At 35.1% G+C, this 16,700-nt stretch overlaps 1 protein-coding gene across 4 annotated transcripts in view; it reads left to right on the forward strand.

Annotated features, from left to right (window-relative positions):
• NFIB (nuclear factor I B) overlaps positions 1-16,700 on the forward strand; it is a 169,871-nt gene that overhangs the window by 140,258 nt on the left and 12,913 nt on the right. For 2 of the 4 annotated variants that reach the window (XM_059493119.1, XM_059493121.1), the window contains exons 10-11: positions 3,218-3,300; positions 12,106-12,194. The exons of 1 other annotated variant lie outside the window; for it this stretch is intronic. In XM_059493119.1, coding sequence (XP_059349102.1) covers positions 3,218-3,300; positions 12,106-12,194 — 172 coding nt within the window. The remainder of the gene's footprint in view (positions 1-3,217; positions 3,301-12,105; positions 12,195-16,700) is intronic. One more of the 4 variants, XM_059493122.1, reaches the window with a different exon arrangement.

The raw sequence follows: 16,700 nt of genomic DNA on the forward strand, positions 1-16,700 counted from the left end.
TTGTTAAGACATTGAGAAGCACACCCAGACAGTAAGGTTTTACAATGACCCAGAGATGGAATTCCAGACAAGGACTGGAAAATTTGCTCCTCAATGAACTTTCCTACAGAAATCGAACCTTGCTACAACACATACTGAATCTGAGCTATGATAATTGCATGTTAATATAGGTTGTGTCATTTTTAGCAAAAACAACTGCTGTGGCAAAAGAAAATTTTCATTCTTTGTCATTTCTACAAGGGATGGTAGATCCACTGTATGTGCTTGTTGCTTTTTTTTAAAATAGAAAGTAACAAACTCTAACTTCAATGTTTTAATCTCTTTACTACATACAGGATCATGTTATTTATCCTATTATCTTCAATGGAATTGCAGTTCTAGAAATACAGGCAAATATCTAGACTAATTTATTCCCTTCAGAGTATTCATAATAAATGGTGCAGAATGCTGCTTTTTAACTGTGTTCTGAATTTCTGTTGTTCTTGAACTGTTATTTGGATTTGAGATGGCCATGTTGCCAGCATTTAACAGAGTAATGAAGATTTTTAGGAGACACTTCCATATTCTTGGAAAAAAATCTTAAGTCTTTAAAGTATCAGTCTCTTTAGAATTTGTAACATTTAAATTACTTGTTCTAGACCTATTTAATATTTGAACTTCAAATACAGTCCCTAACTATTGGTCTGCCATTAATGGAGACCATAAACTATCCTTTTCAGGTGTTATACCACTTTAAAACTTTACATTAGAATCTGAGGAAGATGTGAGACTCAAAGGCATAAGATGTAAAAGTGAAAACTATTTTAAGCATTTATCATAAAAAGATAGTAGTAACTTTTGGAGAAACTACTGCTGAAGTATATATATATATATATGCATATATATTTACGCACATATACATATATATATGGAAGCATTTTATCTGTCCTTTCAGTATATTAGTTTTGTTAATATAATAGTTTTGCCGTGAGTATATCTGTAGCTTCACTGGTGATTTGTGGTACAGTTTTTTGATCTTTTAAGAAGAGTTAGCTTTAGCAGCAAAGAAAAGCTGTTGCTCTAAACATTTGCACCAGAAAAGAAAACTGAGAAAATTAAATGCTTGTACAATTTCAAGTACTTGTGGTTTCATTCCACTTTGACATGATTGTTCTTGGCCTGTGTATCTCTCTTAGATGAGGTCATGGTTTCTGATAAAAATGGCAAAAAGAACACAGTAAATGCCAGAACTGTTTCGGGATATTTTCTGGTTATATGACCTTAATCATCATAGGAAAGCATACCTAATCTGTACATTGTCCTACTACCAAGTGAACTATTTAGATCATATTTTCCAATTAAATCATCACCCAGTTTCTTGTGCAACTCATGGGAACCTGAGTAGCTGATTCCCGCTGAACCTTTAGAACACCTTGGCTTAGATACATAAAGTAAGGCTTCCTCCATGCTTCCATATTAGTTTACAAGTAAATTCTTGCCACTACAGTACATAAATAAGAATAGAAAAAATCCCTATGTGCAAATTTTATTTGAATGTGACCGCACTGCCTACAAGATAGGTACAGCACCTTACGTGCTCAGGTGTGTTATGATTCTTAGAAAACTGTTTCCTTGATATAGGCTTTTCACACTGGGTTGATAACTGTAAGAGCATAAAACAATGAAGAAATATAGCTTGTTGATAAAGAAAATAACAATAAAATGAGGGATCGTGTCCTTCTGATATATAAATTATATATGAATACGTATAAACTGTATAATCAGTCAAACTGTATTATCAGTCATAACAGGTCCGCCACACAGATTACTGATGTTAACCTAATGGGAAAATCAACACTTAGCATGATTTATGGCATAGTTTTACTTTTATTTGCAGTAATTGACTGATTGATTTGTCTAAAATACATATAGTTTTATATTTATATACCTTGGACAAAAAATTATCATTATTATTCAGTGTGATGGAAATAAATTGACACATGATTTGCACTGCTTTTCATTCTGAAGTGCTGTAGCAGAATTTTTAATAATGAGAAAGAACATCAGGCTTTACAAAAATATTTGTGGAACCCTGTGGCCTCCATCATAATTTCCTTCTAATAATTAGTTAATTCTTATTATAGTTTTTCAATAAAGCCTATTTACTGTATATAGAATTTTTAATTTTTTGAAAAATGAATACATTTTCTTGGTTTTTTACCATTTTAACTTAATATTTGCAGGCCAGTTTAGTAAGTACTCTCATCTAGCTTCTCACTGGCATGCTTGTATATGTCTGTCCAGTTTTAGTAATTTTGCTACTAAGTCATTGGTAATTTTCCAGCAAATTTCCAGGCTATGATGCTACAGATTGCAGTGTGGACATCTCCACACTGGGAGGTTGAGTAAGACCACCTAACTAATTTGATAAGTGCCACATGAGAACATGATGACTTTTAGGACTTAGTGGGAGATACCAGAGAGGAATTTGTCCTACAGGTGGAGGATCCATTCCCTGTGGCTAATCCTAGCTTCTCTTGACATTCCCTTTCTCCTCAGAAAAGGATTTCTTCAGTCTTCTGAAGCAGGTAGAGAGAGAATTGTTTTAGTCGCTCCCCTCAGAAAATACTGTTTTCTGGTGTATGATGGAGTTGAATACTTTCTGTTATATTGCACAGTAAGAATTAGCTCCCTTCTTAGGAAAATATTAATCAGATTATATCCCATGACTGCAAAAATTCATTTAATGACACATAAGCGAACCAAAATTTTTGTTCTAATTTATGTTCTACTTTTACATTTGTTTGGTACTTGGTAAAAACAGGGCCTTTACAGAAATAAAAATAACGTGATCATGAATATTTTCTGTCAGCATTGTAATTTTAGTGGTTTCATCGTTGCTTTAGATTGGTATAATGGAAATTAAAAGTGTGATTAGTTAAAATAAATAAATTAGGAAATAATTTGAAAAAAAATTAATCAATCCAACTACTATTGTCAAGAGACATCATTGTGATTTACACATGCAGCTTCCATTGAAGTTTATAGGAATTTACACATGCCTTTCCAAATTTGGTCTAATATTTCTTTTGCTTACTCTAAAAGAAAAGCCAAAGACACTTCCTATATATTGCAAAATCATAACTCTGGATCTCTCATATTTGTACTGTACCTGCACAAGGTAATAGATATGATAGGTTGGTATTTTTATCAATATGTTTTGTTCTTCCTTAATCAGCCTACACAGCCTCAGGCACATCCCAAGCCAATCGATATGTGGGACTAAGCCCAAGAGACCCATCCTTCCTACACCAGCAACAGGTGGGCAAGTTTCACATAGGTGTAATGACGTAGAGAAGCTTTTGTGGTGTTACCTTCCTACATGCTGCCACGGGTATCTTGGATTAGACTGAAATCTTGAGGTTTTCAGTATTTGTCACGTGAAGATGATGTTTATTCTAAACAAATTGAATGCTTTAAGAAATATCAGTTCAGCCTATTCTTTCTTTCTTAGACTGGTCCCATCTTAAGGAACTCCTGATATGTTTCTTTCAATATTTTTTTTTTCAGAAGTTCATACATTTAATCTTTAATAGGATTTTAGGAAGTAGAATGAGGTGTTTAAGAAACAAATACTAATTTCAAAATCAGTTTATAAAAATAAGCAAAACTTTCAAAGCAAAAAATACAGTTTATTATTTTCAAGTTTTGTTTCCATTTCCTCCAGATGTTTAATACATGTCTTCATTTTACTTTTAGAAGATCAGTTGTAAAACTGAATTCTCAAGGCAGCACATCATCATTTCTAGCATAATAGGTTTAAATTGGTCTGCTGATTCCAAATGTGACAAAAACACATTTTTATTCTAGTTTCTTACATCATTTATATTTCAAGTAGCATTTTAAATTTCACATCTCATTAATGCTGCAAATTTAATGCAAATGAAGTGTTTACCCAAACTGTGAAAATATAGAGCTGAGATTAATGACGGCATACAAATAAATTAGCTGCAGTCAGTAGCTAGGCCATGCACATACAGAAATGGTACATTTCAAAAATAAATTCAGAACCTTTAGTATTTTAATGTACTTTATGATGTGTATTTGTGTTCCTCTTAGATGTTAACAGTATAGGACTTTGAAGTTCACAGCAATAGAAATGTTGCAAGGAGAAAAGCTGAATGTGGCAATAAGAAAGAGGACGTAAAATAGGCTTGGTATTTGTTATACTAATTTTTTTCTCAGACTTGTGTTACTGTCAGCATTTTATATGCATTCCTGTTTCTTTTTTCAGTAAAACCTACTTGTTCTACATCATTAAGATATAGCTGACCCTTGCTTCAGCTGAAACTCCCTATCCATACCCACTCACAGGGCAAGGAGGCAGTATATCCATTTTAAAGGTCACCACATGCAGAGTTCAGAGAAAATCATAAAGATGATAATTTATTCAAAATAGCTGATGTGTTGCCAACTATTTTTTTAACCAGTAAGACTTAAATTCAAACATCTATGCACTTTATTATGAAAATATGTAGTGATTATTAGTGGCTCTTCTAGCCATTAATTTCTCAATAACTTTTCTGCCATATTGTTTTGTTGGATTTTTTTAAACCTCTCAAAGATTTTTTATTATGAAATATGTTTTAATTACTATGAAATGTTTTTTTTTCAAGATACAAAACATATGATTATTGTTTTTTAAAGCACACACAACACCTCTCTTTTTTATACAGAGTGAATGTAATTTGTAGAGTTCTTGTGAAGTTTTATACAGCGTTCTTTGAAATATCTCTGACATCCTCTTAATTTAGGGATGTGCAATATGTTTTTTCCCCTTTGTAGTTTTGGACACAATTCTTTCTGCAGACTGCTCCTGCTTAGGCCTACTCCACTTTCCAAGCTCATTGAAAGACTTCTTAATGTCTTGTCACATGCCAGAAAGTAGAAGCATATTTAATTTTGTCCTGGCTGAACTTGACATATATATTGCTGATGTTTGGCATCTTCTATTTATTTTTGTCTTTGTGTGGATCAAAATAGATTTCAAAATTTCAGCAGTGTCCTTGTAGCATCTAAGTGAGGGGGATCTCAAAGGTCTTTGGTATTGACATGTGTTGTGTCTGATACTCCCTTCCATGGTAAAACATGGCCAAATGGCTTAAAGGGAAGGGGAAACTAAGCTAAATCTAATATGCACTTCAGAAGCAGAAAAATTATTTAATGCTACTGTGTTAAACCAATGTTCCCCTTTTTAAAGTGTATGGATTCATGGTCTCATTATATTAATCCAAGAGCATCAATTGGTGACCAATGAGCCATGTAATATATTTAAAAATATCAGTGTTTTATTGTCTTTGCTCTTAACTCACTATTCTCTTCTAACATATGCAATGGACATATCTGTGTTTGCCTGAGTGTGTGTGTGTGTGTGTGTGTGTGTGTGTATGAATGCCTACAGATGTGTAGAAAGTTAAGGACTAGTATGCCCAGCTCAAACTATCCGAAAGAACAGAATACTTAAAGTTTTTCAGATGGATAAATATGGACATATAGGTATGTTTCTAATGAATTAGTTACTTTCACTAGTTACCTTCATTAGTTACCTTCGTTAGTTACCTTCATCTCCAATTCTAAAGATGACAGACTATACACACACACACACACAAACAAACGTGTGTGTGTGTGTGTGTGTAGAAAGTAATGTAGAGCATTGAAATTGTCTAAACAACTTCAATAGAGCCAAGGTTATCCTTTGGTAAGGCAGAAATGGGATTGATTTACTATGTCCTTTCATTACTTTACAACAATGCAAAAGAGACCAGTCTTCTTGTGGCAGATTTTAAATGTATTTGCTTTAAAGCAACCCATGATGAATGAAAAGAAAAATCAAGGGGTATGTGAAATAAGGCGATTAATCATTTTGTATTAGTGGAGAGAAATTTTCAATTAGAAAGCCATTGCTTTTAGTTCCAGAGAAATCTTTTAAACGTTCCTCCCTGTAATGCACAGTGACCCCTCAAGAATAAATATTGTCACTAGTACCTTTTTTACTTCATTGGAGGAGTCTTTATGAAGATTTATTTTCTCTGGTTATGAGGAATAATAGCAAGTACCCACGAGTGGTTTTTTTTGCTGTTAAGAAGAGCCATTATGTAGCCCATTTAAGTTGCAGTAACACAATAAATTAAAAAGTTACACAGGTATTTTGCAATGCACACTCACATGGATTCCTGACAAAGTGATAGCTTCCTAGAAATTCCAGTAAACCATGTACAGCAAAGCATACCCTAAATGCTCACATTTAGATGGGAAGCACTGAAAAAAACTTTGAAAGACAATACATAGTAGGCCAAGTGAGAGAATTTTTTGGCTTTTACTGATCTGGATACTCTGAAATTGTGATGTTATATGCATTACTTAGCCTGTGACATTGATATTTAGAAAGACTGGATTCTAATGGGGAATGAAAACTATGCAGTCCACTTTCTGATACACTAGCTGGTGGATCTCCCCATTACTTGCCTTGAAATGCCAGCTATTTCTATGCTGTGGCATAAATAGTTACAAAAAATAGCATCAGAGAATCCTATATATCTTGGCACTTTCTTGTAAAAAATTCATATCATACCTTCTTGTCTATTAGAAATTATTGATGACCACTTGTTTTTTCTTTTTTTTGATTCAGCATCAGCTTCTGAGACTTGTTAAGTGTTGATAACATAACTGCAGGAAGAACACCATGGGAGAGGGCAAGGGACATGACAAGAGCTAGTATCTGAATGAGAGAATTTTTCTAAATTTTATCATTGGTCATTGGTGGAAGTATTTTCTGAAGCCAAATCTAATGTTCATTGTTCTTTATCTCTGCTGAGAAACATCCTAGCTAAATTAAATAAAATAAAAGTGAGGTGGGATAATCTTTGCTATTATATGGGTGCACCTTCATCCTCCTCCTCCCTATTAATTTGCATTTATTGAAGATTTCTAAGCCTAGACTAGAGGAAAAAAACAACAAACAAACAAACTGAGGAAAGTCAGTCAAATTCTGCCCTCTATAAATTCTTTGCCAGATTCTACTTGTGCCTGCATTACTTTGGCTAAGTAACTTTAATGACCAGATCATTAGTTCAGTAACAAAGTCCTAATGATCAGGATCCTCAGAGTTATGTGATGACATTTCTTTAGCCTCCTTGTGTCATGGTTCTCCAACTTCATGGATTTATTATGGTATTGAAATGACAAACACTTAGAGTCAGGTCATGTTGTTTCTGGCAATAATGCTAGAAAGTTGCCAGAAATACTAGTCGTATACTTTGCCTGTGTAAATAGTTTAAAAAGATAGATGGATGGATGGATGGATGGATGGATGGATGGATGGATGGATGGATGGATGGATGGATGGGTGGATGGATGGATGGATGGACATTTGTATTTATTGCACGTGCAGATGAATGACACCACAAAAAAATAAGGTTTCTGTTGGAATGAATGAAATAACTGCAAGGTTTTTGTTCTTGACCATTTAATTTTAGTGCACCTCTGGCCTTGTATGGATGATTCTATTTTTAATTAGAAAACATAAATAAATGGAATAGCTATTAAAGTTGTTAACAATAATCTCTAAAACTTTCACTGTGTTAAGTAATACTGTCCCAGTTGCTGAGGAGTTAATGAACTCTTCCAATTTTTGCACTGATAAACTCAGTGTCGTGGTTTTCACTAAAGTTTGCACTTTCTGGGTATGATGGTATGTTGCATTCATGATTTTCACACAGATTTTAAAATTATGAGTGAGACCTTTTCAATATATATAGTAGTAAGGTCTCCAAAATGATCAGAAAACTGTAGATAGCTTTTTATTTCCTACAAATGCCTTCCCTGTCTCTTCAGTAGAAATTTCTTCTTACCAGATGCATCCCTTAGTTACTGAGCTGCACAGTTCAAAATGTAGTTCCCTTCATACTATTAATCATGGAAATTGTGAACTTCAATGTCCACTGAGCACAGAGTATTTGTTTACAAAATGTTTTGAGTGGATGTTACTCTTGCATTCAGCAGCAGGCTGAAAGAAGAACACAGGCGGACTCCTAAAGAGAACTTGTCAGTAAAGTCAGGAAACAGGTTATCAACACTTAGCCTGTTCTTATTGTGTCCCTTATCATAATTGACAGTTTGACGTAAAACTGGGTCACATGATTGCCAGGGAGGTATGTAAATGGCTAAGAGGTCACCTTTCACATAAGCTTGCTGGAAAGGAAACACATTTAAAGGAAGTTTCAGTCAGAACAATGACAATATGCAAATGTTAAGTTTTATGGGCTCTTCTCAACTAACAGAAGCTATAGCAGTCTCCTATTACACTTTCCAAAATACAATTCTTCTTTTACTAGCTGTCACAGAAACTTGACATGGATGTTAGTCTTAACCATTCTTTACATACAAGGCTACAAAATCTGCTTAAATACCAACTCCTAAAAGTCATTCATACTGTGATTAAAGATTGAGCTGTTGGGCTGTGGGGTTTTAATGTATGTGTGATTTGCATACTTAAAACACTACAGGATGGTTATGCTTGCAGGGTACTGTTTAAATTGTGAAGACAGCTATAGTAAAATCAAGCTCTTGGGTAGAACTTCACATCAGTATGTCTCACAGCTCTGGAAAGTGCAAAACAAAATCAATTTCCTGGCATTCTACAGAAGAGAAGCACTCAGTCTACTTCTTTGCTTGTCTCCAGGCCTGTGTCCACTTCCAAGCTTGTGTTCCCTTCCTGTAAATGAGGAGGTTGCACAGCCTCCCAGGAGAGATGCATGCGGTGTTTTCTGCTCTCGGCTGCTTCATGACTGCAGCAGTGGGGCTGTATCACAGGCATAAGGGCAGAGCCTAGGATCCAGGACTAGGAAAATGCCTGAGCTACCTGTGAGGACTCCTCATCTTCTGCAAGGCTGGGCATCCATTTCCACTTCATAATATAGACTCATCCTCTTTCTCTTGTAGTTACATAAGAGATAAATAAGAAAATCGCTGCTAATGTTTTGAGTGTGGAAGATGTTATGGAGTGAGGTTTTTGTGGCTTGCTTTGCTAAAATCCACAGAACTGTGGAGTGAATGTCAAGTCTTTTCAGCAGCCTTCTAGGGAAGACTTTTCACCACGTCATATGTCAAGTCAGGTCATTTATTTTTCATTTATAATGTACATTTGAGGAAATTAGTATTGTTTTCAGCAGCTATTAGATATGTCCTGGGGATCATTTCTTATGACTTTCTACTGAGAAATGTAAGTTTTCTCAAGTAGTTTCCTGCCTCTCCTCTTCACATATCTTGCAGAGAAATACTTTTAGGGTGGCTTATAGTGGGTAAGAATGACTGTGCCTTCTCCACTCCAGCTAACACTGTGGCATGATTTTAGAGGTACCTAAGTTACTCTGAGGAGAATAAGTAGACAGAAAGCTTTCAGTATTACTCCAGATTATACATAGCATTTGAAATACTGTAGTGAAGTGCCTTATGTCCTTCCAAAGCTTGGTATTCATGTCATGTCTATCACCCAAGCTTTCCCTTCTGGGCTATGTGGGCATCCTCCCAGGGCAGCCTCCCACTGCTGCTGTGATCAGACTTCTTCCATCAAAAGGAGTCCAGACTTACAGAGTTCTATTAAATTCTACGGTGTTTTTACCTAGAAGCCACTCAACATATGCAAAGGATGCAGATGCAGACTTTGGAAGTGGTGTTTCTAAACCTTAGACCTGCAGACATCTTTCAATAGGAGTGACTTGGGAGAGAAAGTTTTACGTGAGGGAGAGTTTAAAAAACTAAAAATTTCAGGCAGGTTAATTTTTAAAGACAATGGGGCATCCATGCGGGCCAAATGAGGAATGTGGAGCAGCAGTTTTTTACATTGGAAGGTGTATTTCAGTACAACTAGTACAGCCCTGGGCTTGTCCACAGAGCCAGCTGTCATGCAAACCTGCACCTCTCCATGGTGTTGTCAGTACTGCAAGCATGGTGCAGTGAACAGCACTACAGTACTAACTGGGAGTCTCATGGGGCATGAACCTTCTTATAAATGTGCATGTACATGCCTACAGATTAGGTATGAAATGCACATGTTGCATTATTTTCTTTGCAGTGTTTGGCTGTATGTGAATTGAGGTACATGCAACTGTAAATAATAAGCAGCATGCCATTACTAACATTTATGAAATATGTTTCAAAAACTTTGTGGTGCTTTCTTAATGATAAATTTGACACATAAACTGTATGAGTGGAAGGTTTTCACACAGACTGTGGGAAGAATACAGTGATATAGTGCAGAAGCTAATTTACTGAAATGCAATATATCAGTCTCTTGCTCTTTTCCCCAAATGGCAAATGCAATTAAGTTCTATATAACAAGCTAAGTGCTTGCCAGATTTTTTGAGTTATAACTAAGTGAATATAATAATTTGGTAGTGCTAAGTTTGTGATTTTAGTATATTTTTAATGGTTCTAATCAGCCACAGGTTGTTTATACATAGATTTTATATTTTGTGAAAAAGTAAAAAAGGGGGGTGGGTGGGAGGGTTTAACCTTTTAGTCTTTTGTTTCAGCTGCAAGTGAGTTTTTATAGCTAAGTTAAGAAGCTCTAAAATATGCATTTGTAATGAAGATGATGACATCCTTAAGGAGAATAGCAGAAATATGTCTACTGTACATTGAATAACTGGGCTGACATATTTTATTATGTTTCCATTATAAAAATCAAGTTCAGAATCCTGTTTTGTATAGTGACTAAATCAAATGTTTACTTACCCATTTCTTTAAACATGTTTAATATATTATTCACAGTTACCTCTAGCAAACTTTTAAACTGCATGTTTCCTTTTCTGGTTAATTTCATGTGGTTTAGTCATGCTTTTAATGGCCTTTAGAAGGTCCCTTGGAGTTCTTTAGATAACAAACAAGAAACAATCCCTATGAAAACATCAAAGACTAACATTTCCACTTCTCAGACCTTAACAGCAGGAAGCTTATTAGTCTAACAGCCAGACAGGGTCAGGTTTGCAATATTGTCTTGTCCTCAGCATTTGTATTTTTCAGGAAAAGACTGCAATAAATTGTGCTCCTGTGAAAACAGTTTATTGTAGTTTGTTTGCTATAGCCTGTGCTATCTCAAGAATGTGAACATGGACAGAGAAAACTAAAATGCATTGAATGCAATTAAACATTATCTTCAGAGTGTCTAATCATATATAATAGTACAGCAATTTATATAAACATGACTATACAGAGAATAAAACATATATTTTCTTCAGAAACCAGATAAGTTCACTTTCTTAAGCTTAAAAATAAGCAGCATATATTTTCAATAAATCTGCTAACACTATTGGGCAGCTGTTAAGTAAACAGAGCTGCTGAGGGTTGCTTGAACAATCTGCGAAGGCAGAACTGAAGATTTGAGGATCTGGGAAGAATTTGTTTCAGCTAATATTTAGTACATTTGTCTTTATATTAAAATGCAGTAAAGTATTTTAAATTCTACTTTTCTGAGTCTGAACACGATTAGATAATTTTATCACCTCTTGCTAAGTAATACCGCTTTCAGTAACACTTGATTAATAAACTTCAGTTACAAAATATCTTTACTCTTCTTAAATGGCTAGATAACAACATAGAATTGGTGGCAAATTTTTCTATAAATTGCATGTCTTCTATGTTTACCAAAAAGCATGCTAGAAGATATTGATTATATTTTACCATACTAAATACACATTATATAGAGCACTGCTTAAAAAGACAGCATAATTATTTCCTTTCTTAAAGTATCGCACTATTTATTATTAACATTTCCTTTTATTCCAGCTCAGTTTGTAATCTAATAATGGCTAATTGTTATGTGCTACACACTAGTTACTCTTTTATGCTTTATTAATAGAGGATCATATTAAAGTGGCATTATATTAAACAAGTCTATAGGCATTTATCTCTCAAAATAAGTTATTTTTCTTTGTTTTGTTTTTTAAAGTTACTTATTGGGAAAGTAAGACTTTTGCCATGTACAGTACTAGTTTGCATGTATTCATTTAAGTACTAAAAACTGTAGTATGCTCGATCCATATCTGACTGCTAGGTTTCAATTGACAGCTGAGAATTTGTGACTGGACCATGAATCAAAACGGCAGGCATTTATACCCCAGTGCCAGTGAGGATACATTGGGAATTACTTGGCAAAGGTAACATTTTAATTATTTCCACCCCTACACTGCCTCTAAAAAGTTGCATAGAGCAGCAATATCTGTTTTAGTGGGCCTCCAGAGTATATGTGACAGCATTATGATCAAAATATGTGTGTAACATTTCTCCTAAACACATTTAGGTTATCTTTCATGCAAGCTGGCTTTAGATGATCCCTTAATGTGACACCTGAAATAACATCATGCTGTCCTATGCAAAAGGTTTGCAAGTTGAAGGAAATACTGATCTTCGGCTTTAAAAATGTCTTTGCTCTCATATTTTTGGGACCTGATTGCTAAGAGAAAGAAAACGGTGCTTTTAGAGGTATGGATGAGTATAATCATAAATGACTGAGGTGGTGGTTGGTTTTGGGTGAAGAATAACTATATTATTTATAGAGACTTTTCTTACCAATTGGCTGGTGTAGTTTTAGGTCACTAATATATACCTGAAGGTAAGATATAAACCATCTTATTTTTCAACTAGATAACAGAAAAGTTAGGAACGATTTACAAAAGACGTTTCTTTTTCTATGAGCCCACCCTGTCCTCCCTGCAACAAATAAACCAAACAATAAACTTCATTAACCTTTGATATATTATTAATTTATTAGATTTTACATCTCTTAATATATAGTGGACTATGATAATAGCAGAAGGTGTTTATCTAAATAGGCATATAAACTAATCAACATAATTTTGATACATCAGGTTTTATCTTTTTCATGTACAGGATTATCTGCGGCACTCAATACTTAATGAGAGTTGTCCATGTAAGGCTTGTAGGTTGGGAGCTTATCAGATGAAGTCTGATAGAAGCCACTCACTCATTAAATAATTTAAAATATTTTTTAGAAATTTATGTGTACATGAAAATATATGTACTTCTGAATAATTAGTGTTAGTATGTGTGTGAGTGTAATTTATATGTACTATATACAAAATGCCTTCTGATGCATTGTGCTGATGGTCCTATGGATTGCTAGAAATTTTGGGAGCTTTGAGTATCAACTTGGAAAGGAAATTACTGAATTTAAAAACTGGTGATGTTTAAAAATCTGAAATTTAATTTTTTATGTATTTGTTTTTTTTTTTTTTTCAATTTATATGAAACAATGTTTTAAATCTGAAAGAATTGTGGCAGTAAAATAAGACCTTGTCATTTCCTTCCTTTATATTAGAGAGTACAATGAAAAATTAGCTAATGGATTCACCTCATCTCCTCAAGGGCTGTGATTCACATTACAAATCCCCATCACACAGTAATTGCCAGAGTTTTCAATGTACTGCCAGGAGTGAATCCAAACTAAGCTTTTATAGCACGGAGGGGGTGATTTATTCTCCCACTACAAAGTGACATTTTTCACGGCATTGACAGGCATTAGAAAATTACATCACAACAACCTAGCTAGGAGCATCCTCACCAGGTTTTAATCAGTCGTCACTCGACCCCCCCTTAAAGCAATGCCAGTTACACTGATAGAAGCACTGTCCCAGTGTTTGCTGAATTCTGTTTTTCAGTACCATCATACAACACCCTGGGCATAAATTGTGAAAAGAAAGGAAAAGCGGGGGAAAACATTTCTATGTACTGGTCAAGAAGACTTTGGTGGTGAATGAAAGCCTTCTCCACGATCCATTTGCTGTTACAGACCCCACTTCTTTGCAGATCACTCCCAGAACGCTGCCTGCCACTCTGGCCCTGCCAACAAACACAGGCACTGCCAGAAGAGCTTGGCCACAAAACCTGCCATGGGCGTTTTTTTCGAGGCCTAGGCTATGCCACTTGCTCTTGGGTTCGCGCAGCCTAGAAGGACAAGGAAGCAAACAGTTCTGCCTAAGCAGATGGCTTTTAGTTGTTTGGTTTTTAAAGATGACATTCTTCAAATCCCACAGAGATAAGAACCTAAGAAGAGAAATTATACCTGCACAGGTTAAAGAGCTCCTTAACAGTGCAGGTATAAAAACAAGAATATATTTCAAAAATAATTGTTACATGTGGGCAAAGAAATATATCTCAATCCAAACAAGTTGTTGCAACTCTAAATGGTTTGATGAATGTTTGATTATGTGATTTCTTTAGATCTGCAGAGCTCAGTTTGATTGTACTCAATCTCACCTTTTACATCAGGCTTTTGTGGTTAAGTATACTGATTTTCAGAAGGGTTATTGACCTCAGGCAGGTGAAAATGTTGGCAGTCCCTCAGTGTTAGCTGCTCTATCTCTACAGACATCAGGTAGCAGATATGCTCAGGTTGAAACCTTTGGTCTCAAGCATTGTTGGTGAACCACACCTTGGAAGTTTGGAAAAGGTGAATGACAAAAAACTTTCTGTTATTTCTGTGTGTCTTTGTCTTACTTATAGTTGCCTATCCTACCTCATGGTAGGTACAATGCATAGATTTCAAATTTCTTTTTTTTTTGTTTTATTTCATTAGAAAATTATGTGTCTGTTGGCATCTAAAAATTCAGGTATAAAACCGTAGTGGTCTGTATGCAAAGACTGAACTTTGCCGAAAAGAGAATATGAATAATGCTTAACAAAAAAGGACCAAAAAGCCACAAAAATTAGATCACTGATACAGCATTTTCTACAAAACCAGAAGTCTTGCAGTGAAAAGTGATAACAAAAAATAGATTAATGTTCTGCATAGCTGAGTTAAATATTCTAGTATCTTTAAAAGAAATGCTTATATTAAACATTCAGTGAGCATCCTAAAAAACCCAAAATAAAATGGAAAAAATCCCTATCCTAGTTATTTGGTGAAGTATTTAGAAGTAGCAATTTTTACTTTTGCTCCTCATGCCAAACCATCTACAGCTTTTGTTTGGATTGGTTTGATTTTTTCATTGCTTACTTAGAACATTTAGGGTACATATTCTGTTGTTATATGACTTTTTATATTTATTCATAAATGTATTTTTTTGTGTCTGCTGAAATTTGAACACCATTTAAACACATCAGTAGAAATAAACTCTCCAATACATTTATGATCATTTAGGTAATTTTTTTGGTGTACATGCGAAGAAGATATTCAAAACCATTAAAAACCCCCAAATCCTTATTTTTTTGATAATGGCAGTTCTGTTTTCCTAGAGACAGAAGGTGAGGAAAAGCTGTGAAAATCTGTAAGGCTCATTTAGAAAAATACAGTCTCAGTCACTATGTGAGGGCAAGAGTGTATGCAAAAAGTACATTTAAGAAAAAAGTGAGTGACAAAAAGTGGGGGTGTGTGTGTGAGGCTGATAGCATGAGTTTGATCCTAAATCTAAGCCACTCATTACACCACTGATGGTATTTCCAGTATAAATACTCATAAAAGCTGGCATGACGGGTCTCTCCTAGACCATGTGGAATTTTTGCATGTCTTCCACAGACTGTTGGCAACTTTGCATAGCCAAAGTGTACGCTTCAATTCAGCTATCAAAAAATGTATTTTTATTTATATTAATTATTTTAACAATCATTCTGCATTAAGTGTTTAACATTACGTTTACCCTATTCAGGCAAATGGACTAGACTAGAATTTCATGCTTTCATTCTGTTATCTTGACACATCAGCATAGTACAACAGCTGGCTCATTCCTGGAGATGCTGAGGGGAGCACTGTTCTCAGAGTGCTGAATTTCTTTCTCAGCTGTAGCTGTGGGGTATTCAGCATTCCAAGCATCATTCCTCCCCCTCCCACTCCCCACTCTCCCCACACCACTGTGTATTTATGCTAAAAGTGCTGATAAGGCAATCAAATGGGGTAATCTGATTTATCAGAGATAGAAGTCGAAGGGGAATTGAGAATGGGTGCATATTGCCTTTGCTTTACAATATCTTGTACATGACTGGTATTGAGAATGCATATAGCTAAAATTACACAGCCAGCAGCGTGTCTGTGGAAACCATTTTGGCAAACACAGACACCTGTTAGAGCAGTAGTTCAAACACTGTGACCTGTGTCCCTCCCTCATTCCTCTGCCCAGCAATGGTTTGGAATAAAAGTAGCATTTCGTTACAATTCAAGAACAAAAAGGCTGAAGTTTCTTGAGTGAAAAAATATTCACAGAGAGACAATCAAATGATTTCTTATCTTTATAAATTTAAATTACTAATTCTAATAGTTTTGCACAACTCTGTAATGTGTAATAATGTACAAAACATTGTTTCCTCCCCATCCAGGCAAGCATCTTCCTAAGAAACACTTCCTAAGAACACTTCCTAAGAAATTAGTTGTATTCAAGCCAGACTTGCATGCTGCCATCCCACAGGAAATGGGTCAGCAATCCATTAAGATGCCATTAGATAATCTAATTTGGAACTTAATCTCTAAATTAACCATGCTCCATACTTGAGGCATACTTGAGAGAAAGAAAAAAAGTTTATGTTTGAATCGATAGGGGAGCCGAAGCGTGAAGAAGGCTGTTTGTTTTTTCTGTAGCTGTGGTCACGTCTCAAGCCGTCTGGTAACCAGGAGAAACCAGACATGATGTAATTCCAGATTGAACTTGAACTTC

This window comes from Ammospiza nelsoni, chromosome Z (genome assembly GCF_027579445.1).
Source record: "Ammospiza nelsoni isolate bAmmNel1 chromosome Z, bAmmNel1.pri, whole genome shotgun sequence".
NCBI lineage: Eukaryota > Metazoa > Chordata > Aves > Passeriformes > Passerellidae > Ammospiza > Ammospiza nelsoni.